Source organism: Hetaerina americana, unplaced genomic scaffold, assembly GCF_022747635.1.
Source record: "Hetaerina americana unplaced genomic scaffold, ioHetAmer1.1.p SCAF_8, whole genome shotgun sequence".
NCBI classification, from domain to species: Eukaryota; Metazoa; Arthropoda; class Insecta; order Odonata; family Calopterygidae; genus Hetaerina; species Hetaerina americana.
In genome coordinates, this window is record NW_027287427.1 from 15,624,709 (window position 1) to 15,652,261 (window position 27,553).

The 27,553-nt window shown below is 37.3% G+C and overlaps 1 protein-coding gene across 1 annotated transcript in view; it reads left to right on the plus strand.

Moving 5' to 3' along the window:
- LOC139698055 (protein O-mannosyl-transferase TMTC2-like) overlaps positions 1-27,553 on the plus strand; it is a 477,430-nt gene that overhangs the window by 42,506 nt on the left and 407,371 nt on the right. The window contains exon 2 of the mRNA XM_071596920.1: positions 7,124-7,238. Within this exon, the coding sequence (XP_071453021.1) occupies positions 7,124-7,238 (115 nt within the window). The remainder of the gene's footprint in view (positions 1-7,123; positions 7,239-27,553) is intronic.

Below are 27,553 nucleotides of genomic sequence, written 5' to 3' on the forward strand. Positions count from 1 at the left end.
TATTGGACTTCCTCCGCTCAGCATGCCCAGATTCTGCTTGCTCTCTTTCCCCATAAATAAAGCCTCCTCCCCTCTTAACTCCCTATTACTCCGCATTGGCAGCACCATCGCATCTCGGGTCCCCAGCGCGACATCACCACCCTCTTCAGTCCCCACGTCGAAGTTTCGACATTCTCCCTCTTCCCTCTCACTCCCTCCCTCTCCACAAGATACGTACTTCGCTTCTAGTATTTTTTTTAACTTTACAAAGCTCCGTCTTTCTATCAATTCCAGCCTAAACACGTCTACTCCTGCGGATATTAGAATACTTTACATGCCTTGGTCCCCTACAACTCTGCTTGAGAGACATTTTCTCATACTTCTCGCTTCCACACCTTCCGAACTTGCTACAATTATTCTTTGGTTTTCCAACGCTTATATTTCATAAACTTTTCGTGAACTTAGATGATCTCAGTGTACATCTTTTAGTGCAATGATGCTAGTTTCATTTCTACCGTATGTCCTATTCTCGCCATTGATTGAAAAATTTAACTTAATATTTACCAACCATAATTGTAAATTTTTTCGCTTAGAATGATAAAGGCCAGGTTAATCCACACTTGGAACCACCATAGAATAGAACTTTAAGGGCATAGATATTTCAAAGGTCATTTCAAAAATCATTTTTTTTGACTTACAATCAGACCGTTTAAATTCTTTCTCGATTAACTCTAACTCGTAAGTTTATCCTTCATGTACGTCACTCACGTAATTAATACCTGATACAAATAGCTGGGGAAACCTCCCAGGCACCTGGTGACGTATTTATTCACCACAGAGGGCTTCATCTATTCGCACGATCCCTCTTCACCCCTCCGTGTCCGTGCATATTCTCTCCAGTCGCGCTTGACTACACTACCCTGCATCGACCGGAGTAGTGACTCATAGGCGGGTGTGCTGCACCTGTCAGGGCACAGGGAGCGTAGTTCACACATTCGGCTGTCTGTCAGGCCAAGGATGACGAGTCGGAAAGGTTTGACGCAGAAGCAAGTTATTGCTATGCGGCGCGACATTCTGGAGGATGTACGTATATGTTAGGAAGTATTTTAGGGAATACTATTCGAATGGCGATTATCTCACTTAGGGTGGCAGTGCAAACTCTTTTGAGAACGATGAATTAGACAATTTTTATTCATGCATTTTAAAAACTTTAATGTCGGATGATTTGTCGTTTGGATTTCATGGTAGGAATTTACTTCAGAAAACTGTCGAATGTACTTCCTACAACAGTTTGACGAAGAGTTTCACTAATTGTACATGACTTATATTTATGCGCAAGGTATAGAAAGCGGTGTACTCAGTTAACAAAGTATTTATATGCGGAAACTGCATTCAAAAGGTTCGTTGGATTTTCTATTGCTTGCAACAAGTTTTTGCGGTGATTTTGTGCTCTGAACAGCAAAAACTGTATGGCAATGTAGCGATCAGCAATACTTGTGAAGCCGATAAGCGAAATTGCTGAACTTAAGTGAACTAAAACCTGAATTGGTTACAATTTTGTTCTCGCATTCTCGAGCAATAATTTAAGAAGCATGCACAGAAAATACAAAGGTTATTTTTTGAAGACTCGTTATGAATTTCATTTACATGAGATAGACGACGTGAGCATCTGCAATGCTAGTAAGCTAGCACTCATGAAAAATATTTCCGTACTATAAAGTCATGGTTTGAGCTTTATTTTTTTAAATTTAATTGCACGTCATATCCAAATTAATAAAATGGAGCAAAAAAATAAATGCACTTACGGAAATTACAATCAAATACAAATGTCATAAATAGTCTGACAGAAAACCAAAAATCGATGTCATTTAGAGAAGAGTGAATAACTATGCAGTCAGATTATGTAAATATATTTGACAAGGCCGTGGAAATAACCAAAATTAACATTAATTATCTTTTGAATATGTAATTCAGAAACATTAATTATAAAAACCTACTCTCATTACTCAAATATTACATTTTACGGTAGATTGGAATTGGATAGATTCAGGCATAGGAGGAGGTAGGTCGAAAGTAGTGATCATCCTTATTTTAATTCAGCAGAATAGGCGGGAGACGCCCATCAACAAATTCTAAACAAACCACCTAGTTGCACAGGAAAATACTCGTCGAATTCGTTTTAAAGCAAGCATGCACCGGAATCAATAATTTATTTTCCTGAGACTTGCGACGCCATCACGTGGCAGTAAATAATATTCCAACCATTGGAAAGCATTGGTCGATACCTTTTCATAGAAAGCATTAATTTATAATGATGCAACTGCGATGCATTATAAAATATAAGGTAAAGTCCTATCAAAGCGAGTACTCACGCGAAATGATAAATAATGCTGCTCAATGGCAGGACTCTCTTGCCATCACTAGGTCGTTAATTAATTTTCCAACCTCGGGATATCAAAGGACGGTATTCGAAGTGATCATTCATTTGACCTAATAATGGTGAAGTACAAAACACAGGGATGGGTCGTAAAGTGAAGTGAGTGTGGAAGTAACGCTACAACTAAACGTTCTTTGACGGTTGACAGGCGATACCGATTCCTATTAATTCAGCTATATTGGAAAATCAGGGGCCAGTAATCATAGTGAGGAGTCCCTTCTGTTGACGCTAGTATTATGCTACAAAACATATGATGAAATTTCATAAAGGGAGGAGCACGAACGTGATTCAATAATTGGTTGCTCGGTGGCTGAGTTACAGTGCCATAAAAATGACGTTAATGAATTTTACAATCTTGAAAATATAATGACCATTGGTCACGGTAGTAGTTCAATCGAATTGATAAGGCATTAGGAAACTCTTGACCTTTTGGAATCGCTTGAAAGTTACAACAAGTCACGATTTCGTAACGTACCTCTTTCGAAGGCACAGGCCAATCATCCTAAGGGGTACGTATTTCACGTATGGTTGCATCTACTGATTTGTAATTTGTGAAGGGCACTGGCAATAAATAAAAAGTAAACAGTGAATGAATGACTCTTGATAGTAATAGAGGGATAGAATTATGCTTCTTCAAAAGCCAATTTTTTTAAATCTATTTTTTATCCAGAATGACTACGTATTCATCAATTTTAAGAGAAAACATCAAGTATGTATACATATAAGTGGGTGAAGCTCGTCATATGCAGAACGATAATTGCCACTCACTTCAATATATAGCTCTCCTTTCATTCAGCCTAGTAGAAGCAAATATTGTGGTTAAGTCATATCTATCTCCCTTAAAAACTACCACAATAATTTTTAATATTAGAGATTTCCCTGTAAATAACAGTGATTGAAATTCTTCAACAACTTTAACAGAGATCAGAAATATTTTTAAATAAGTAAGAAATACTAGGTTTTGTAGTATAATGTTATTAAAAGATATATATTATAATATACGACTGAGATTTTGTAAAATTGCTAATGAATATTCTCAAATAAATATGCTAATTGAATTGTCTCAAGATGCATGTTTATATCCTGAGAATCAGTAGTTTAAGTTTTTTTACTCCTAGTGAGTAAGCTAGATTATTCACCTCCGAGCACCCCCAGTGGTGCATTGAACTTTTGGAATCCTGATGTGCCCTTGGCTTGTCATCAGATTTCCCAGGGGACGAAACACTAGATTTGACGCTCATGTCCGCGACGGGACTCAAACCGGTGGTCTTTTGGATAACAATTGAGCGTACTACCCACCTGAATAACTTGTCCATAATGAGTAAGAAAATATTTAAATTCAGTGAAATGTAACTCCTTTGAAGTTGATACGAGGGTGGTCTGAATAGTTTCCGACCCGAACAAAGATACAAGACATCTGAATGCGTTGTAGTTTTCGATAAGATAGGTCAAATAAGACATCGTAATTTATCTAAACTTCAAATTCTATTGAGTGTATACTAAGTGAAAGTAATGGTTTCTGCACGGTTCTGCTGGTAGACAATCTATTACGTTTCGGGGCTATTTAATATTCCTCGTGTTCATCGATAAACTTCTTTGCCAGCCTGGGTGACTTTACCTGAAACTGGAGGGGTGTCCATGCTCGTCTGGAAAGAATGCATGAATAAGGATCCATTCCTTTGCATTTGTCTGATGCCGGGATAAAGGAGTTGGCGAAGTTCGAAAGAGAAGGAGAAGGGGGGGAAGGCGGGGTTTAGAAGTTTGCTTGTCGAGGGGCAGTATTGAGGGGAGGATATGAAACAGGGGGAGTGGGAGGGAAATTGGGGTTTAGTCGAAGCAGGTGGAATGGTTTTCGGAGAAGTCGTGTCGAATGGCATTCGAACGTGACTGTACTTTGTAAGAACACCTCAACGACGTCTCAAGGAGGGAAAGGAGTAAAGGGACAAGGAAGGAGAGAGAATATCGAGCACCGCGTTAGAGAATCTGCCCCTCTTTGTGTTATGAACTCCCTTGAAAGCTGTCCATGGCTTCCTTTTTGCCTATAGTTTTGAGTATCCTTTTGAATCGTCTTTGGTGAAGTTAAAGCATTTTCATAGATGGTAGTGCCGGTTACGTATCGAAATGCGGAAGTTGGGTTTAAAGGTAAAGTGTAATGGCTCTAGAGTTTATGGTTGTTTAGCACATAAGTGATGTCCAGAACGGCGGAAGCGGAATGCCGCAGGAAATGGATGCACTTGCGGATTATATAGCTAGCATTATGTGGAGTTGTTATCTCATGTAGAAATTGGGTTAAAGGAATGAAGTAGATGCCATCTGCTCTAAGATACTTTTGTCGATAAGGTTTTATCCAGCCTACCATACAGTTATTCCGTCATTTATTTATTTTGTAATCCATCCAGAAATTAAATGTAGTATATGCCGTTGCTTTACGCTTAGCTTAAATAAAATTAATTTTAAGGTTGAAGTAATAGTTTTGCTTTTACGCCTATAACTGTTCTTTAAAACAACGGTTAATATTCCCGTTTTAATATCGGTTAGCTGATCATGAAAATTATAATATTGTAATAGTTAACGGTAGGACATGACATTTGAGATTCATATATGGTTGAATTTTTATAAAGTTTCAGGTTATTACGAGAAATGTTACCAAAGTGTCGCCTTTGTCATATTAATCATCTTTTAAATAATTTAATGTTTAATCGAAGCCCAAAATGGTGATCTTTAACGTTAACTTACGTTATATCCTGCTCAAAAAATAAATAGCAGTTTTAAAAAATTTGCATGATAATAAAAAAAAATTGATAACGAGCAATTAAAAATCATTATCCAAGATAAGGGCTTCTATTTTCGACGCAAAATGAGGAATGGGTGGTTTCCCAAATCCAAGACTAAATCCGTTTTGGAGATAAAGGAAAGACTATATAAAAATTGCTGTGGTAATTTAAATTCAGAATGTTGCGAAATGTTCAGAATACAAATTCACGAAATATTCAAGGGATTTCGTGCAGCGCGCTAAAAATAAAAGTTAGTCTCATGAATCAGTTTTTTTTAATTCCATTGTTCATTGAAACAATTGAAGTTACATCTAGGCAGTTTTTCTTTATGAAATCTAAACTCATCATTTGATTGCTGTTTGAATTCATAATTTCGAAACGACTTTTAGGGCGTACATTAAAACGAATAATTTTGAGGTGATGGCTATTTTTGGTCACGCTAGTAGAAAACTCTTTAAAGTCCAGGGAGGTAACTTTAAAGCATAAACTACGTTTATACATGAAGAAATCGTATTGGAGTTTAAAAATCAAATGCCTAAGATTTGTGAGCCCATGCATAAATATACACTTACCGCTATCCTTCAAGCCATCGATCCATTTGTGTCACACTCCATTTATAAGAGCGTGTTTCATAGGCAATTTTCTCATTGAACCAATGTTGCAGTACTCCTTCCTTCCTTTTCCCGGAATGGTGGAGGTGCAGACCGGCGGGACGTTTAGGTGCGCAAAGGACGCAGAAGATGCGTATAGAACCGGGATTTGACTACGGCATGTGTCAAAGGGGACAAGGGCAGCCGCTTTTGGTTGTGAAGAGGGGTGCAATGTTATACAATGGATCCTTGGTATTGAGGGGTCGTGACGTGGTGGTACGCCTGGAATCCCTTTCTCGTCTGGGAGCGAAGAGTTTTTAGAGAAATTCCTTCTTTGACGTGCTCTTGTTCCCCTAGGTTTCATGTATTTTCCACACTATCCCACGCATTAAACCTCTCCTTCGCTGCCTTTATCTTCGTCCTTCACCATGCCATCCTCCACGTTCCTTCTCATTCCTGCTACTTTTTGTCAATTTTATTTTTTTTAACATCCGTACGTGAATTATGGGTCTTGTACTAAAAGAAACAATTGTTTATTTTTTTCTTATTTTATAGATACCAATAGGGAAATAAATGGCATCAAGGTTATTTTAGCAAAGTATGTTCATCCAAACGGTGCCTTCTGAACTTAATTATTAAGGACGATTCGCCTGCATGTATCAAATTCATTTTGATACAAAAACGTCCCATGGTTAAATTTTTGCTTAATATGCATGGTGGCGGTTATATTGAAATCTATTAATTGTATATGTACCATATCATCAAATTATTAGTTTTTATTCCTCTCAAACAGTGTCTGAGTACTTGGTAATTTCCTTATTGTGACAAGTATAAGTTCATTCTGCTAATGTGAACATTTTTCAAAAAATTATAATGAGATAATTGCAAATATTTGTGGACACATGCATCTTTTATGTGTTGATTCATTTAGCCCTTGATCTATAAATGTTTATATTTTAGATTAAAACTATACTAGACATTAAGTTAATTTTCTAGGCTCAGGGCATATGAGAAATAAATGCTTGCATTTTTTTAAAGCATTAAAATAGGATTTTGTCGACTCGTGATTTCCAATAGAATGCTTTGTGCGAGATTCACCCCCAACTGTGACATTATTTTCGAAATTTTCAATAAAATACTCGTTTAAAAACATTGGTTTCTCGTTACGTGTGAGCTCCTCAGAAGGATGTAGTCAATTTTACTCTGCAAATTAACTTCTCACTGCGAATAAGAGGGAGGAAGACTGCGTATTTGTGATCAATTTCGTATTCACTCCATAATCAGTGAAATTCAAAGTGGCAGACTTATTTCTAGTTCTTAATTGTTTTCTTTCCTTATTTCAGCGTACGGAAACCTGGGAAATGTCCTTAGTTCGCAAGGACGGACAGCAGAAGCCGAGCGAGCGTACAAGATGGCGCTAAAATACCGGAGCAACATGGCGGATGTCCATTACAACCTGTAAGTACTATACCCGGCTTTTTTCTTAATTCAGTATTGGTTTTTATGTCTTTGATAATATATCTCAGCAGAAATACCGTCAAAAAAAATAGCAGAAAATTAAATATATAAATTGACCGAAGCTTCGATAAATATATTTAATGAAATCTTACGATGAAGTCTGCAATTAATTCTTGCGGCCTTATGCTCGAAAAAATCTCACATGGAAAAGATAAACTAAGTACTTACGACCACTCCATTAAATAACATTGCCTTAAGCCGTGAAGTGGTTTTACATCACTGTAAAAGTAAAAATGGACGGAAATATGGACATTGGTGTTGTGATTTATGGGGAAAGTGAAACCCGCGCCAGTGATCATACAAACATGGTTTCATAATTAGTCGATCATTGTATGAAGTTATAAACACATTTTCACTTCAAAAATATTCTCGTTCAGAAGAACTACAGATACGAGCACATCTCACAGTTTTACAGGTTTATTATAATTCTGTTTTACATTGAATTTGGAATTGTCTAAATTTGAAATATCCCTCCCTAATACCCTTCATTATTCTTTTATGATTTTCAGAATCCAGCAAAAATAGACTTGTTCAAATCTAAAAATTATCCTCAACTTTTGGATAGGTTCTTTAGTTTTTATCTCAACCGTGGCAAATATTTGGCTGCGTAGATTTTCGCGGCGGTGGCTTGAAGAATTCTGCATGTCCGGGTTTTCACCGCGTTGTTGTTTGAAGCCGACAACAGTTTCGCCGAAGTTTCATCCGGCGTCTTCAGGTCGAAGATGAGGGACTCAGATTTTGGCCGTCCTTATATAGGTGGTCCCGTCCAAGTGCTGCTCTCTGATTGGTCCTTTTTCGGAGGACTCTCTTCCACGCGTTGTGGAGATGGTAGCCTTCATCTCTATTGAAATTCGCCGGGTGTTTGGCTATCTCAATAGCTTCTCTGATTAGGCGTGGGTAATATCTACTTTCTTTACTTATGATTGTAGCGTCATGGAATAGCCATGACGCTACAATCATAAGTAAAGAAAGTAGATATTACCCACGCCTAATCAGAGAAGCTATTGAGATAGCCAAACACCCGGCGAATTTCAATAGAGATGAAGGCTACCATCTCCACAACGCGTGGAAGAGAGTCCTCCGAAAAAGGACCAATCAGAGAGCAGCACTTGGACGGGACCACCTATATAAGGACGGCCAAAATCTGAGTCCCTCATCTTCGACCTGAAGACGCCGGATGAAACTTCGGCGAAACTGTTGTCGGCTTCAAACAACAACGCGGTGAAAACCCGGACATGCAGAATTCTTCGTGGCAAATATTCATTTTCCAAGGTAATCAATTCAATGATTGTTTTCAAATAACTCACCAAACTACCATTTCACTGCCAATCTTTTTATTCTCTAATAACTGTTTACACATGTATATTCTGCTATTGTTTTCTCATAGTAAAAACCATAGCATTGAACTGTAATACTTCCATTCTATGTTTATTCGGATAATGAACTTCAGTAAGCTATCGTAAACTTCCGTTATATTACTGGGCTTTTTAGAAATGTTGTTTTTAATTGCTTTCAAAGTAATCATTTCGAGATTTATTTCTGAAAATGATCATAAGAATATGGATCACGCAAATTGATAGAATTGCGAAAATGTTAATGTGGAAGATTTCCACTATTTACCAAACTTTTAACATATTTTATACAGGTTACTCGTACTTTGAAAATCAGAAAGACAGGATTTCACATCATCCCTTTTATTTTACGGTCAACTTACTTAATGTTTTTATATTTTAAAGCGCCAAACAAATTCTAAGATATTATTACGAATCATTATGACAACTTGAGTAAAGTGAAATGAGATTTTTCCTAATCAAACGCACTAGTAAGTAAGTATTGCTTAAGTAATAACAAGTTCTCTGTGTTTTGACGGTATTTAAAAAAAATTTGATCGGCTATTTCCAAGTGCAAGTATTTTCGAATATATTATTTAGAATTTACAGCAATCTAATACTACTGGCTAATTAGCATTCAAATCCTGACTTTTGTGTAAAATTTTGGTGAATTATTTTGATTGAAATTTGCTTTTTCCTTTCTTGGAGACATGGTCAATTTATCTTCGCGTCGCTGAGAAGCAAATAAGTGGGAATAATGTTCTCATTTATCATCTCAGTTATCATGTAGCGAAGGCTACAGCTTATTCACTAAAAACTGACCGGCGACCTAATTTCATTTTGAAAATTTCCAAGCCGCTGAGTGAGATTTTTCTTGTCATAACTTCCTTATTTATTCCATTATTTATGCAAAGTGCCAGGTGAAGATAAGGTGTGATTCTCTGTATCCATGCGACTTTTAATACCTTTGCATGCGTAAATCTGATTATAAATCCTCCTAAATTCTCCCATTCCCAATTTCCTTCCGAATTGCTTGATTAATCCCACGAAGTCATTTATATTTCTAAATTCCTAAATTTAAGCTCCTGGGTCGCGCACTCGGTCTTCGTTTTGGAAGGAAATCACTCGTGTATCTGGGCCACGCACAAATTATCGCATGTTTCACGGGCCTTCGCGCCAGTCAGTGAATAGTTATTCCAGCTCATCAATTCTAGGTAATTGTTTCGAAATGCCAACACGCAATTCGGCATTCACGAGACCCAAACGTCCGCCGCCACTCTCAAAACGATTTACCCGCCTGGGAATCAGACCGCATTCACCCTATTCTCAATCATGTTCTCCCACCAAGTCTTCTCTCGATTTCATAGATTGCGCACCTACGTTTCGTGACCTCAACTTCTCCTTCTCCAAGCAATACTCGCGAATTTCACTTGGGTCAAGGAGAGATTTCGGCGTACCGGAATGATTCATGGCCTTATTTTACATTCAAAATGCGTGCGCGGAGTATACCCAGATGACCAATTGAGTTGCCATGGTGATACTCATGCTTTTCAATTAAATTTTCAAAGAGAGATCGTTGGAAACTAACAGTAGAGGTGTTTTGAGTTTTTGGTTTAATTTTTACCAATAAGGTAATATTAATGGCCGTATCCATCTAACTGAAAAAATTACTTACTTCTTTTTATCACCTTAAAATTATCTCCTATCCCCAAAAATGGAAGAAAATGGTTGAGGGATAATAAAAGTGGTTGAATTTTCTAATTAAATTACTTTGTAAATAATGTTCCTAAATAGAACCGGCCACTATGGAACCGATAAACATTCAGAACATTTTATTTTTTCCTGATTTATAAGTTCAAATTAAGGGATATACTCATATAAGGGAAATTAACCGGAGACCAAAAGTAGAGGTGATTATCTGCTTTCGAAGACCTTCTGCAACGCTTCGCGACAATTTTCCAACCTCCTTACAGTTCTTACTTGGCACCAGCAGGCTAATTCCTATTCCCAAAAGTGAAATCCTCCTTCAAAGAGCACCTCCATGGGACCGTAAGTAGAGGTAAAAAAAGGACCTGTAACGCTGAAAATGGTTGAACGGTTACCCTCAAGAACCTACCGGAACTCGCTTACCAGGGAGCCTTCGATTCGTGGAAGTGGCTGGCAAAAGTGTGCCGAAGTCTAATGGAGGTACTCAGACGAATTTTGGAACATTGCATCAATATCTAAAATGAATCTATTTGTTCCGAAATTTTTCCCGAAACCTTTTATACAAACCATGTGTTGCTGTTAATTAATGAACAAATTAATGCTTTGAATGAAATTTTACTGTTAAGAGTTTCACCTGCCTAGGATATTTTTCTGGACAAGGATAAGACTGAAAATACGACACGGGTATACATTGCATGTTGAGTTTCACCGCACGTAGCAAACTTAATCTCAGAAAATGCGTAAAAGGAAGTATTTTCACCATGCCTGGTTTCATTGCATACAAACATACAAGGATTGGGTTAGACGCTCATATAGATAAAAAATTTTGATTTGATAAATTCTATTATTCTCAATGCGCGTTGGCATTCTCTAGGAATATTTGTGCACAACTTTATAAATATATTTACACTCGTGGAATTCAGAATATATACAGGATACCGGTAAAAATGTAAGCAGTAAAAACGCGAATTCATCGTTTTATCGGTTTATCCTCTCTGTTTCAAGTGTCCAATCGAATAGAGAGCTTATTTAAATCATGGTACTGTGCTTCACAAATGGTTTTAGATACATTTTTTTCACAGGTGTTTGCATTGCAAATATTGGTACTTATTGATTAGATTTTTTTCAACTATTACAATTCATCAGTTCTAAACACAAAGTGAGTTTTTATTGACATACGTATTCGAAATAAAATTTTTGTTTTTCTATTTGAAATAAAATGCATACCACGATTCTTAAAACTCAAAAATATTCATAAGGCCAACTTTTATCCATGCGAAGTAGAATATCACTATTTAAAGAAAATATTTAAGGCACTGTCTTCCAATTATCAATTAATATCTCTATTTTTAAAAGAATCAGTTTTATCAAATCATTCGGTATTGAGTTGTTATTTTAAATAAAGTGTAAACATTCCTTCAACGAGTCCTATTTCTGCGGAGACGCAGTGTCATTGAAACATACCGTAATTTCAGTGTGTCATTTCAGGAGTTCAGTGGATTTTGTTCTTTTGGTTCGTAAATTTATATAAATACATATTTTTAAATATATTACGATTTCTCTTTTCATACATTTGTGTCTATACGTATTGACATCAATATGTAAAATAAAATCCATGATTGAACGTTCGGGGTTTTAAACGTTTGTTGAATTCAAAATTTTAATACGGAAATTAGTGCCAATGCAATTTGAAAGATTAATTGTGGCGCAATATTCTTCTTGCATCTAAAATGTTTCGGGAAGATTTCCGGAAAATATAGATTTATTTTAGATTATGCTGCAATGTATCAAAATTCGTCCTCAAAGTACATCCCTTACGCGTAGGCACACTTTTGCCAGCAGCTTTTCCACGAATTGAAGGCTCCCTGGTGGGTGAGTGGGTTCAGGGAGATTCTTGAGGGTTAGCGTTTAAGCTTTTTTAGCATTACCTATCATCCCATGGTGGTGTCCTTTGAGGGAGGAATTCACTTTTGGGAATAGAAAATAGTCTGCTGGGGCCAAGTCAGTACTATAAGGGGGTCGGGAAATCGTCACGAAGCGTTGCAGAAGGTCTTAGCAAGAAGACACTCAACTCTGCTTTTGGTCGTCTGTCAAGACCTTCGGGACGAGTTTAGTGCAGATCTTTCGCATCGCCAAATTTTTTGTGATAATATGAACACTGTCATTTTATCAATGCCAATACGATCTGCGGTCACGCGCACTCTTAACCGACGGTCTGAATTAAGTGCTTCACGCACACGTTGTACTTTGTCATCGGTTCTTGGTGTCGGGAAAAAATTGTTTCCGCTACTTTTAAAACAAACCTTCTATTTATATGTATTGAATAAAAATTACCAAAATATTCGGCTTTCTGTCTTTTTTATATTTCGGCGAGATTTGCATTGAAGAGTACGATCTAGGCTAACTTGTTGCTATCGTTCTTATTACTGCAGTATGTTTAAATTTCCATTTCAAACAATATCGACTTGTCATGACATATAATTTAGGAAACTGCCTTCATGCAGGTAGGTTTTTTACTTTGAGCAACTATTTGCTTCGGAAACTAACAACTTTGAAAGTAATATCCGCACTGTTTATCCGATTAAAACGCAGGTATACTAGTATCTGGTCTGTCCCTCAAATATATCATTCGGAATAAGTCTGGAGGAAAAATGTATTCCTTGTGAGCGTCAGTTGCCGCAAATCCTCTCCGCCGCAAGCATCTCCTTAGTCCCTCGTTTGACCCACCCCCCCCCTTTCATCCCTCTTCAACCGCGTCAGCACGCATCCCAGCCTTCCTCCACTCTTACCGCCCTCGCCTCTGCAAAATCCACCTTTCATGCACTCCTCAAACGTTTTTGAAGCCGTTTTTAGGGCAAAGCTACGGGTCAGGAGCTCGTTATCGGTCCTAGAAAACGTTTGGCAAAGCACGTTGGTTACCGACTTCCGACCCCGAAATCGGTCACCTCTTCTTCCTCCCTCCCCTTTCCACGTCCGCTTCCACTCTTCTATCCACCTCTTTCCTCCACTCGGTCTGCTCTCTTTGCAAGGAACGTCGACTCACGTCCCACGGCCGTATCCAGTTCTCGGTCCTTTGCCCAAGGGATTATGGAGATGTATCTGTCTCCTCTCTAATTTCATACAGAGGGATAGGTTGCATGGGATTTAATGGGAAGAGTTTGCATCCCTGTGGTCTCGTGGTTTCAGTTCCATCAGGTGTTTTTTTGCATGTTGCGAGCTTGACTATTTGCCCTTTTTCCCTCCGTGCTAGAAAAAGTTACTATATGCACTGATTTTTGTGCTGTATCATAAAGGCAGTTACTTATTCGAGATACTTTATGTTTCTCAGGTCGCTGACCGAAGTATTAATGGAATACTGCTGAAATGATTGGTAGGTGTGTTGGATTCTATAATTGTCCAACTCAAATTTTGCTCTGGAAATTTCAATAGTGACCTGTGTTTTTTTGAATTTTCATATGCATGCATTCCTATATTAGAAATTGTAATCATGTTCTTTTGTGGACAGTTTGTACCTAGGTCCTTAAATAAGTCTTTGGAGTATTCAAGAGATGGTGCTCGTAGTATCGGTTTAGTTGGCTTTTAGTAAACCTCATCTCTCATCAGACTGATGTTAAAGTTTTAGCTAAATTCATCTCGTGGTTTCGTTTTCTTACTCGATTGAAGAAACAAGCATTTTTTTATTTAGAAAATGGAAAAAAGGATTATTTCACAGCGATTTAATACTTCTACTACTTATTAATAGGGTTAACCCCGAAAGAGATCAGCGCTGGAAACATTGTGTCGAGCTAAAAGCAAATTGTGTTTAAAAATGAAAATATATATCCAAAATTATGACATTCTATTTTATCGCAAGGACTTATTGAACAACCCAAGTGTATGTGTGTTAGTTAGGCTACTAACATATTTTACCAGCATAAGAGTAGTTTTTACTCCCCAAAACAAAGGTGCACTAGTTATTATTTCTCCTTTTGCTACTTCCCGCATTATTACATTTGTGTAACCCTTAACATGAATGAATGACTTTATATTAACCAAACAGAGTTATACAGGTATGCCTGAAAAATTTAATCATTCGAACGAATGTTATGTGCACCACACAATTATAGAAAATACCAGTAATTAAGTTAGTCCTTGATTAATTTCATGTATTCGGTGAACAAATGGATGGGAAGCTGGATTTTTAATGTAGTATTCCAGTTTCAAAGGGGTATAGATCGTGAGCAGTAAACCCGAAGTGGGGGTGAGAGAGATAGCGAGCGGGAAACCCTTTCACTGGATCCTCACCCGCAGCAAGTTAATGATCAGTGCGTCATCAGTGACGGATTAACTGCCTTTGAGAAGGGAACACAACGCTTATCCGTGTACCCCTCACGCTGCGAAAATGTATGCTGTGCGTTTGGAGCGTACACTCGTGGTTAGAAGTTCAGTGTGCCATTGAATTTTCCTAACAAACGCCTGACTAATTTACTTGGACTCAAGTTTTACTCATGTTGTGGTGTTTCTTTTTCTACGATCATTATTTGCGTCACACCTCATTTAACAGGAAATTAGAATTTTTTCGTTCTCTGTATTTATTTTTGTAGTTATTAGTTAACATTTCATTAATAATTCTGCTAAAAAATGGTATGATTTGATACATAACGGGAAATGAAAGTAAAGAAAAATACTTCTGATATCTAAAACAAAAAGATATCAAAATATTCCAATGCATGTGTCGGGGTAGCTTCGTTTTTACTTATCATTAAAATTGTTTCATTTGAAATGTCATGCAGGTACTCTTAGTATAATCTCGTTATAAATAATAAAAGTACTCTGTGAAAATATTTTTAGGATGCTGGTTGGGTTATTTATAGTTCTCGCTAGGTTTTTAAAACTGGGTTAGGGTGACAATCATGGTTCGGCTAGAATATCTATGAACCAATGAATCCATGCATTCAAATAGCCATATCATCAATGCATTATGAATGAGGCTTTGCTGAATTTCGGCACTACGAAAAATCTTTATCTAAAGCCTTAATTTTTAGTATCTATTTCGGAAATAAGAAATGTGCACGTTTGGCCGCGAGAAAATTGAACTCGGCCAATATTAGTTGGAAAATGCCGTACACGTGGTTTTTATAATTTGAAATTTTTTCTAATTAGGTTTTCTAAAAATTGATTTTAGCCCTCAAACCTTTATGATCCCAGGATTTTCATCCTCAAAATCTCTTAAAAGAGACTGGAAGGCTACAAATAATTCTTTTACGGTGTTTTTTGAACTATAAAATAACCATCATTAGCTGATTTTTTTCCTTTTTTAATCCTATTTTCTCGTTTCTTTTTTCCTTTTTTGTAAGAGAATTTAAACGCCTTTGTAACAGGGACTTAATAACTCTTTTACAAAATTGATGCTTAAATTGAAATTTCAAGGTCTACTTTTCAACTTTAAAGAAATTTTCTATATTTTTAAGACACTATTTTAATCATAAATATCATCGGAATAGCAATTGAAGGATGATAGTTTCACCTCTGTTTTTAAACATGCCAAACTAGACTATGTTATTGATAATTATACTAGGAAACGTGGAATTTACCAGTGTTAATATTGTGGTATAATAATGTAAGGTGAAGATTCTGTAGAGAGACTCCGCTGAAAGAAATGATTAGCACACCGTTGTTACAAAATGGTAACTATCAGCAGATGAATGGCTTGTGTTTCGAAAAACCTCAAGATTATGAACTTTGAAATTTGTATATTTATTGACAATTATAATCAAGGGATTTTTGAAAGTTAGTATTCATTTAATGCCATTCTTATGCTCACATTGCCGCTATTTTCACATCCATTAATTAATCCAAGAAGTATTCGTGAGTTAAAATATTTACGTTAGGTATTTGAAAAACAGCATTTGGAACCCTTTTTAGCCATCCAGTTCCTTTTAAGAGTCCTAATAGCCTTGCACACATTTGAGTCGTTCCTAGCACTCCACACGTAGCGTCAGCTTCTCCTACACTCCACTCCCTCGTGCCCTTCGAAAATTTAATCTCACCCAGAAAGCTGCCGCTATGCTCTTCTCCTCCCTCGTCTCCTCCTCCACCTCACCCTCACGCAACGCGGCGTTGAGAAATACGTCCCTTTTCCCAATTTAAGCTCGAGAAAAGCATATGCATATGAAGAACCTGGCCCTGGCACCCACTCGCGTTCTCTGAGTCCGTGTGTGTGAGGGTTCGCGCTGGTGTGCGTGTGATGAGTATGTGTGCTTGCCCACGAAGTGAGCTTCGCGCGCGCTAATGGCCGTGCATAATTCGTCGGATGGGTTGGAAAGGGTAACGGGACGAAATGCCTCCGTTGCGATGTGGGGGTGGCGGAGAGAATGGAGTCGTGGAGGTGGCTGGTTGAGCCGTGTGCAAAGCTTGTTTCAGTACCTACGTGTGCGTGCTTGTACGGGGTGAGGGACGGTAAAGAGAGGTTAGCGGGAGTTGGGTGTTGAACGTTACTTTAGAGAATGGGCCGAGATGGGGTTGGATAGGTTTGGTGAGGAGAGGTTGAGCCTCGCTGCGACGGCCTGCTGCCATCTTCCTTACCCCCATTTTCCCCGCCCCCTTCCCCGCTTCCATACCCCCGCCACCCCTACTCTAAGGACTGGTGGAGGGGCGAGGAATTGGCGGCCCCTCCGGGAGTTCCCGCCGCTGCCGCCGAGTGTGGTCGCGGGACTCGGTTAAATGACGCGTGCCACGTGAACGCCGCCGCCGTTTGTGTTCGCGTGGGGGATGGTTGGTGAGGGGGAGGAGGAGAGGAGGGCATGGGGATTGTGTTTTTGGCAGCATGTGGGCTTAGCTCGTGGTTGCGAGTGTGTGTTGCCCCCAAGGCCTGCCGCCGGCGCTCGGAAGGAGATACACTCTTGCGGGGGACTAAGAGGTGCTTTCAAGACCAGGGATTAAAATTTTGGGTCACCACTTCTTGCTTTTCCTTAATTGTTTTTTATTTTGGTTTCTTTCCGTGAAAGCCCTGATGTTTATTTTGCTTGGCGTGCCCAAGTTTACTTGAAATTTTTTTCCTGTTAACACTGCGTTCGTTTGTTTTCATTTTTATTTAAAAAATAAAGAATAATTTATGAGCTTTTGCACTAGAAATTGAATTATAAGTCGAAATGATTATTGGCAATACTAATTTAAATATTTCATTGAAATACAAGTGTTGCTGATGATTGTAAACTAATAATTACCAAATATTAAAATTATCACTTGCATTTCTACTGTCAGGAACAATGTCTTCATGCGATCAGCAATGATTTTCATTTCTATTAATCCTAGTTTTATGCCTGTTAAATCAAGTATTAATCAAACTTGAATGATATTATTTTTTCAATGGCATAAATATTGAATATTAAGTCATAGTTTTCTATGATTACCTGATTGGCCTATATCTCTTCTTTCGTAAATGTTATCTCCTATGGGTTATCAATATTAGAGTAATATATTGTTTAAGTTCAATAATTGTTTTAATGAGTTTTAAAAGACATAGTATAGTCGTTGTATTATTTTGCAATATTTTAATACACATATTGGTATTTAGATGATGAGAGATACACATTTTATGAACACTATGAAACGAAGAAGTGAAAATTACACTTATTTGTCGAGATTTAGTATATAATAAATCATAAAATCATACTATAAGCACCAGAGGAGTGCCGACCTAGAATACGAATGGAATTAAATCCCCTTACTTTTTATTTTTTCTCAATAGCACATTGACTTTTAAAATAAGGTTAGACACCTTCAGTTGGATGGTGTCTCGTATATTTGCTGAAGAGGAAACAGTATCCCGTTAGCCAACCTGTTGTCGTGTTAAGGTTACAGGAAACCGGCATTCTCCCGAAGCAATTCCCTCTGACACAGTGAGTTTACTCCGTACTTCTGTATATAGTTTGGTAGGTCCTCTTGAAGAGCTTGAGGCGACCGTGACCCTTGCACCCCACTGTGTGAGTAGCCGAGTGCACGTTGCCTGCCACAAAAGCGAAGTATCACAGAAGAATCCGACTTGTTCATGAGTTTACCGTGTGTAGGGGTATGTGATTCTTCAGTTGCGTGCCGTAACTCCAGTTTTCCTTTATAAATTTCCTCCGAGTTGCCAACACAACGCCACTCCTTTTGGTTCCAGTCTTATAGATGGACCATTTGGTCTCAATTTCTCCCAAAGAAAGACCTCTATCTATCTATCTATAGCTGGTGAAGCCGGAAGTTGACGTCCGGGAAAAAATGAAACCGAAAAAATCATTAATTTTCGTTATTTTTTCGATTTGTTCCTCTTTAATTGTTTTACTTTGCTTTCGGAACTAATTTCTAAGAATAAATTCATTGAAACAATTTGATCAAAATTTGATGACAATGACGATTTTCCAGTTCGTATAATGAATTTTTAAACATATACTCTTAAAAGGCATCGAAAAGACTGTAACAAATTCAAAGTGAGAATCTGATACTTCGGAAATACAATTACTGCTAAAATGTTAATGTTTAAAACCAGCAAATTGAACGCGAATGATTTGCTTAGTTTACGAATAGTTTGATTGGCTTGTCAAACCCCTCATTTATACATTTACAAGGTTTGTATTAAAAATATCAGGAAAAGTTTAGGAAAAAATTTATTTATTTCAGATGAAGCTAAAATGACTTGAAATTCTTCCTAGTACATCCCTTGAGCTTCGACTTACGTTTACCAGCGGTTTTTTCAAGACTCGAAGGCTCCCTGTTAGGCAGATTTGCGGAAGGTCCTTAAGGGTACGCGTTCAAGCTTCTTTGGCGTTACTTCGGTTTCCATGATCGTATCCTTTGAGGAAGGATTTCACATTTTCACTTTAAGGAATAGAAATATCTGTTGGTGCCAAGTGGGGTCCATCCAAAAAGTCAGGGTCTTCTACAACGCGTTGCGGAAGGTCTTCGCAAGAAGACACGACTCCGCTGTTGGTCGTCTGTCAGTACCTACGGGACAAATTTTGGTGCAAATATTTCGCATTGCCAAATTTTTAGTAATAACACATATATGTGCTGTCATTTTATCAATGCCGATATGAATCAATCATACGCACACCAAACCGATGGTCTTAATTCAGCGTTTCATGTACACGCTCCATGTTTGTCATCGGTTCTTGACGTCTACGGCAATCCAGCGCGGGACCATCTTTGAATAGCTTTTGCTACTTACAAACTGGAGTTCGTAACATGCTATCACCCTTAAACACTTGGTGAATCATGCTCAAAGTCTCTTTACTCATTCCCCAGTCCGAAACAAAATTGATGGCGTGCCACTGTTCGCTGTATTTTACGTTTCCCCGAGGCACTCGAAAGAGGTCCACTAAAAACACGAACTAGCCTAAACAAACGCACGCAGACGATTAGCGCTTGACGCATGTTGAAGGTCACCACAACACTGATCCTACAAGGTATGAAGGCACTGCCCGGTACAGTCATATCAGGAAAATATTGTTTCCAATAGATTTAATGCAAATCTTTTAATCATAAAATAAAAATATAATAAATTTCTCCATTTTATGTTAATGAATGCATATGCTTATGTAAAACTTTATGCACTAATATATATCTTTACATGCTTATTCGCCACATTTATTCGTAGCCGAAAAGGTGTTCTTGTTAAACGCAAAATCTGTTGTGACTGAAAATACCTTCTTATTTTTCGAGCAGGATATTTAATGTCAAAGAATAGTGGAGTTTACCTGGAGAATAAAAGATAAGAGTTAAGGTACAAAAATGGCCGAAAATTTCTCACTACATTCTCTTTTGATCAATATATCATTTTCCTTTCATCGTGTTTTAGATATACTATATTATATTCGCTTAAGAGAATGGTCAACTTCGGCTTCTGCTTGGCAGTTAAATTTCATTACTTCACTCAATTTATTGCTATTCTTTGAGAGTTTCCATCATTGAGAGTCATTTCCAAGTTTATTTTAGAGCTTACGAAGAATCATATCCCTTAAACCTTAAGTTGAGAGGAACTTTAATTCTTGATGACATATTTTCTCAGGATAGAGAAGACAAATATGGGACTGAAAAGGGGATTAGGGGATTATTATTTTTTTTTGTTTCCTTCTATATCTCTCTCTTTCTCTCTTTCTCTATCTCTCTCTCTCCAAACGTCGCGTTTTGCTTCTAGCCACTTCTCCCACTCCTCACTCCTTCCCCGTTCCCTCAGACAGCTGTCAAAAGGCTCAACCCCCCGTTTCTCTCTTAATTCACTGTTACGTCTCTGTTCTTGTCATTACCTCGGTTGGTTCGACAGTGCTAAGCTCGTTTTTCCCTCGCTCACTCTCTATTTCCTTCTTTCTCTCAATTTCTCTCTTTCCTTCATTCTCTTCATTTCTTCTTTGACTTCCGCATGTTCTTTCACTGTCTCTCCCATTCAAGAGTCACTCTCCTATTTGGGCATCTCTCCACCCAACCCAAGGAGTTTCACTTCCTTAAGATTTTCAGATTCTTCCTCATTCTTTTTTCCGCTCATGGCTCTCAGCACTCCACACGATTTCCAGCCCTCCCATCGTTCATTTTGCAACAAGGGTCTCAAGGTCTTTCTCCCATCTCAGAACAGGATTCCTTTTCCTTCAGGATGCTATCTAACAGCATGAATCGCAAGGTTACTCATGTCATCTTCTCGTACTTTTAGCCAACGTCGTGATCACAAGGAAGAGGAAACGAATTTCACGAGAAATTCGTTGTCAGTTTACTTTACTGTTTTCTTTCCTTAAGTCATGCGGCCGCTCTAATCATGCTCCGCCATTTCGGAATTCGGAAATAACATATCAAAACCGTTGAGCCTTTCGTGTTTATTCGTCGATGCCCTACTATTCAAGGTTGGATATCAGACATGTAAATGAATAAAAACGTTGGATTAGATAGATATTATGCCTAAATTACGAATAATATGAGTTAATTTCCGTATTTATTCTTTACTGAAACTATATTAAATAAAAAAACCGTTATATTTTTGTTCCTAAATAGCAAAAAAATGTCTACTATGGAACAATTTTTACTCAGTAATACGTTTTTATTTTTAGTATGGTATCTTTTAGCATTTTAATTTGAGTTTTCCTTTTTACCACTTCAATGTAATTTAAACTTTTTCTGTAGTAGTCTAAAAATTCGTCAATATTTTTGTTAGTATTTTATTACAAGGTTATCAGTCGGTTTTTGGATATTCATGTCTAACTAATGCATTGAAAAATAAGTTATTACTCTTAACCCTGTGATATCTTACAAAATAATGGTTATTCTCAACAAAATTCTCCATCCTTTACAATCTTTTGTTCGATAATCTGGATTAATCATTTTTAATTTACTTTCCGCGATATATCTAGTCTTCCACGGTGTCACCTAATGGCTCTCTCGTTGACTCAAACAATTCCAGTTCCACTTTCACCGCATGCAGTCCCGGAATGTATTTTTCAAACCGCTTTTAACCCTATCTCCACCCGGTCAGAAGAAATAAAAAACTAATCATCTCGTCTTTCATTCCAAGACTCTATTTTTTCTTACCTAATGTACTCCGGCACATTCTTTCTCCCTCAAATGGACCACAGGTCTAACATGCGGAATCTCAAAAGCACCTGCATTTCCATCTACCCTCGTCCCCGCGTCTTTTAGCGTACGTTGGCAGTCAATCTGTCGTCTTGAAGAAGGTTTAGAAGCCGGCAATTCACATTTAAAAATGTTCCTTTTGTTTATAATGTGTTCTTGCTACCAATTCTGTCCTCAAGTCATCATTAGTATCAGTGACGGCTTAGTTACAAAACGTAGAAAGAAATATCTGATTCTTAACTAATGTAATGCAGATTTGTTTCGTTCATCCATTATATAGATGTTGATCACTGAAATAGGAGATTAACCTTATCCAATTAACGGTACTCAGGGATTTGTTTAATTCATGTTTTCAATAATTATTTATTTACACTGTTAAACCTTCGAGTAATCTATTTTGAGTTATTAAACAATTGTTAAAAAACATGTTTTAAGGAAATTTAAAAAGGCCAGGAAAGTCCTATTAAAACCCTATGAGAAAGAAATGGGTCTGATTAGTTATTGCATTTACTATAGCTCATTTTAAATATTTCATGTGTTTTCCCATAAAATTAAATATATGTATGTATGTATGTATATATATATATATATATATATATATATATATATATATATATATATATATATATATATATATATTTAAAGCTTAACATAAAATATGAGGGCAAAAACTCGAGCAGGTAGAGGTGTTTTGGTCCAACACGGTCAAAGTAGTAAGGACGTAAACAGAAGAATTGCGCTAGGTAAAGAGGCTTTCACAAGGAAGAGGGATTTGATGACGGGGACGTTGAGTAAGGACGTTGAGAAAAGACTCATAAAAACTTTGATATGGAGCGTAGCTATGTACGGCGCGGAAACGTGGTCATTGAAGCAAGAGGATGGACGTAGACTGGAGGCTTTTGAAATGTGGGTGTGGAGAAGAATGGAGAAGGTGAAATGGACAGAGAATAAAAGAAGCGAGGAAGTACTTGGTATGGTGGGTGAAGAGAGGGGTTTGTTGGGAGCAATCCTATGGAGGCAGGAAAAGTGGCTGAAGGGGGGTATTGACCGGCAGCGGGATGTTGAAGACTGTAATTGAGGGGACAATGTTAGGCAAACGAGGAAAGGGAAGGAACAGGATAGGGATGTTGGACGGGATGAAGGGAGGCAGAAAGTACTCCGAGCTGAAGAGGGACCAGATGTAGAGAAGGATGTTGTGTTTTGCTAGGGGCCACAAATTATTTAATTAGTAATTACGTCCATCCAAAATCCTACCTTAACCGGCAGATCACCTAATTATATATATATATATATATATATATATATATATATATATATATATATATGCACACACACAAGAGCAGAGTAAGTTAACCCTGCTATTTATTTCGCAAACTTGTTGTTTAGTCGGGATGAAAATATAGAGTTGATTCTCTGCTTATCGAAAGCATGGCCCGCTGTGTACCATCACCTCTACCTAAGACCAGGGATATCGAAGGCCTTATTTGATGTTGAATATCGATAATATATATATATATATATATATATATATATATATATATATATATATATATTATATACACACACAAGCATGCATAAGAATGAATGTATGTATGTATACATACACATATATATATATATAGTCGTAGACAAACATATACATATATATATAGTCGTAGACATACACACATACATATACATATATATATATATATATATATATATATATACATACGTAATATTGGGATAAAAAATTCCTCAATCGCCATAAATTTTATGGCAACCACGTCCTTTTTCCAGTTTATCTATTTATGAGAAAATCCATTGACATCCCGCATTCAACCACTTAGTTAGATTCCCTTCAAATGAGAAAGAACAATGTTCCAGAGTGCCAGAGGCCATCTGAAACGATTCTTCGAATGACTGCTGTTTAAGTGAACAGGATAAGGGCATAGGAGAGCCCCAACCACCCTCTCTCTCTCTCGCAAAAAGAAGCCAATCCCCTTCCCGACTTCACCCGCATGGCCTCCAATATCGCTTCGTAACCGGTTTCTCGGGGGGGCTCCTCTTTCACTCTCCCGCCCTCACCTCCACTCCCTCTCTTCCACCACCTCCTCCTCCGATGCCTCACTTGTAATTCTTTGATTCCCATCTCCAAATGCGATGACGCTTATCCCGATCCTCCTCCCGGAATACGAATCACCTCTTCTTTTTACGGCGCGTCGTTTCCACACGCCCGAAAACTCCTCTCTCTCTCTTCATCGGTTTATTTTCTTCTTTCATTTCCTTGGCAGTGGAACTGCATTTTTACACGTTCCCTCCTCTTTTTTGTTCCTTCCAGACTCGATGAAGTAAAACGGTAGGGGAGGCTCGAGTCATTGTGCGCTCATTTTGGAGAAACGTCCGGCGATAGCGGGGAGCAGCGGGCAAGCACCCGGCGTAAAATTAAGCTGGAGGCCGTTGAAATCGTCGACGCTCCGTGTAAAAACGGTTCTTTCGTCCCCAGTAAATATAATTGTTAATGTGGTGGGTTCCTTTATGCTTCTCTCTTCGGAGTGTGGGTATATTTAAATGAGGTTCTCCAAATTCCTGTAACACAATTGAAATTAGATTTGACTTCAACTCCCTAATTTTGCCCAAGGAACGGAATAATCTCTGGAGACCGCCTACCAATGGAATGGTTTCCACGAAAGGCATTGCTTTTATTTTCCTTGAAATGATATTTTCGTTTGAGATTTCCAATTGGTTTAAAAATTCTGCAGTAGGACTCCCCACTTGAAATTTTAGTATTTCCTCTTGTGCGTACTCATAAAGAGGTAGTGAGAACACAGTGCCTTTTCCTCGTATGTACGATTTTTCTGATTAATAAATTGGATATTGTATGAATAACCCATCCTTTATTTAGCGAAAGAACATATTATTTAATGCTGAATTGTTGATTTATGCTACGATATTATTTATTTAAACAAAGGGTTATGTGTATACTATATTATTATACACTACGAATATTTTATTCTAAATTATTTTTGAAAAAAGAACAATTTATTTAAAACATGAATTTGTATTTAAAAGCCTAATTAATGGTTACACGAAAATTTAAAAATTTCATATCGTCGTCAACACAAAATCGAAGTAGAACCTGTCATTAAATATGAGAGAACAAAATCTAGTGAAATTTTTGTAATAAATAATTAATCCCCATATATAATATAAACATGTGTGTTAGAATTAGCCTAACGTAATTAATATGCGCATCAACTTTAAATGTATAAATAAATCCATACTAATAACCTGATATAAAACTTTGTGTGATATATATATATATATATATATATATATATATATATATATATATATATATTTACAACATTGCAATGAAATAATTTAGCATATAAATTTACCAAGGTTGAAATTATACCGTAATTAATCAGTTGATTTTAATTTATTAAGCTACTTCCTGGAAATGTTTTAATGCAATATCACGATTTTAAACGGTTAAACCTAAGCTCTAAATTTGAACCGGATTACCCGATAATGAGCGTTGGCTTCCTTTGGGCATGCCGATAATTCCGATCCCCCTTCGCTGACATTCAGATCCGACCCTTTTCCGTCTCCTCTTCTCCTAAACCAGTCAAGCTTCACAAGCTCGGATCTGGTTCGGAGCAAGAAGTTACAAAGGACTACCGCAGAGGAGCGCCACCGGCAACGTCCTCTTCCTTTGAACATACCTTGTTCATATATGATACCGTGCATGCGATATTAACGTTAACGGGGGGCTTCATAGCACTAGAATGGTTCAACGGAGCATCTTTTATATCCTATTGATTATTGAGGTTATTGGATCGATGCACGATAATGCAAATTTGTACTGCCTTGCTGTTTTATGCCGAATAGAACCACAGTACCTTAGATAGTTCTCTAAAATTTTCCGTGGAAAAATTCCTTTTAGCGTCTCCGAGTTTAAAATTTTATGTGAAATTCTTTTTTGAAAAAAATTGTATAATTCATTAAATAACTCACCTCCACAAAGGAAAAGATTATTTCTTTCTCCAGTCCCTATTATACTATTGAAAGGGGAAAAGCATTTTCTCCTGGTGATTTAATGCTGAACACAGAGCAAATCCCAATGGAGAGTCGGAGCTTTCTCGTTAATTAGCAGACGCGCCATCCATCATTCTCATATTACGCTTGGCAGAATGCCGTAATTTAGCATGTCCTTCCCTTGCCGCATCTTAATTCTCGGCTCAGCAAAATCTCAAACCACGATCCATATCGAATACATTTAATTTATCATTACCGTTTTTTATTACCATTTCATCTACTTTCAATGGAGTTCTAACAAAAAATGAGTCCCGTCTGAAAGTTATTCATCCTGCTTTTCTGATTTCAAACTCTTAATAAGCCAATTAATAATCAACGTTTCCACAAAATGGAAACAAACATATTCGCTGCTAAACAAACATTTTAACATAAAAAAACAACTTGAATACTGGAATGCAAGGAATGTGTAGGCCAAAAATTAGACGAGTAACCAGTTCAAAAGTAACATTCTTACACACACAAAAGGGGCGGAGAACATATTTCTTTTCTTAGAAAATGATGGGACAACTGATGAGTGTGTTACGGAATTATCGTGTAAAATGAAATACGTCGCGAAGTACGATTTAAAATTTAACTGAAAAAATTCACACTTTGATGTTTTCCAAGATTTCGCGGAAAAAAGAACCCGTCACCATCAAAGCATGGAGAAATAGTGTGAAAGAAGCTAATCCTTCTGCCTGGAATAATAGTAATAATAATTCGGCTCTATTCATACGAGATTGAGACCGGCAGTCCCTTCTTCCATCTAACCCATTGCCAAATGTATTCAATGAAAGTATTATTGCATTTATGTGGTACATAATATGAAAAAGAACTAGATAATGACAATGAATTTTCAAGAATATGCATTAAAACAAAGATATGCAGAATTGAGGGAAAAGCGTTATGAATAAGGCTTTTATCCTTGAAGAAATAACCCACCTTATGAACTCCCCCCCAAAGGAAGGGGAGTGGGAAAAACCGGCGAAAAGCTACAGATATAACATGCTTAAGTTTTAATTTGCTAAATTAAAATAAATAAAGCAATGCATGAAAAATGGGTTAAGAAACAAAAGGGGAACTGATATACCTGTACATGTATAAATGCGGAGAAAATTAATTAAAATTATATTTATGATTAATAATACCGAAGAAAGGAATATTTAACAAAAAATTCTACTTAAGCACGTATTTTATATTAGTGAAATACTTTTTAACTATAACCCATCACCAGAAGTGAGATTTTAACATTAAGATGTGAAGTGAATATTTCTGATTGATGGCTGTGTGGATATGATGTGGCCGTGAGCTCCTTTAGTGTTTTGCCGCAATTCTGCTGTGATTTTTGTAAGATTCTTTTAAATGATGCAATTGAAAGAGCTTCATCTAGGCTGGACTGAGGTTGTTTCACTCGCGGCAAGTAGAAACAGTCAATGATTTATTCTCTCGTATATTTTTGTTGGAATGAGTGATTATCAAAGGCCAAAAAAAAGAGTTTCCACGTTTAATGAGTGTCTTATCGGTGCCTCGAAAAAATGGCCGCCGGTATTAATCTAGGTACAAAAACCTCGATTTTGAAACCGG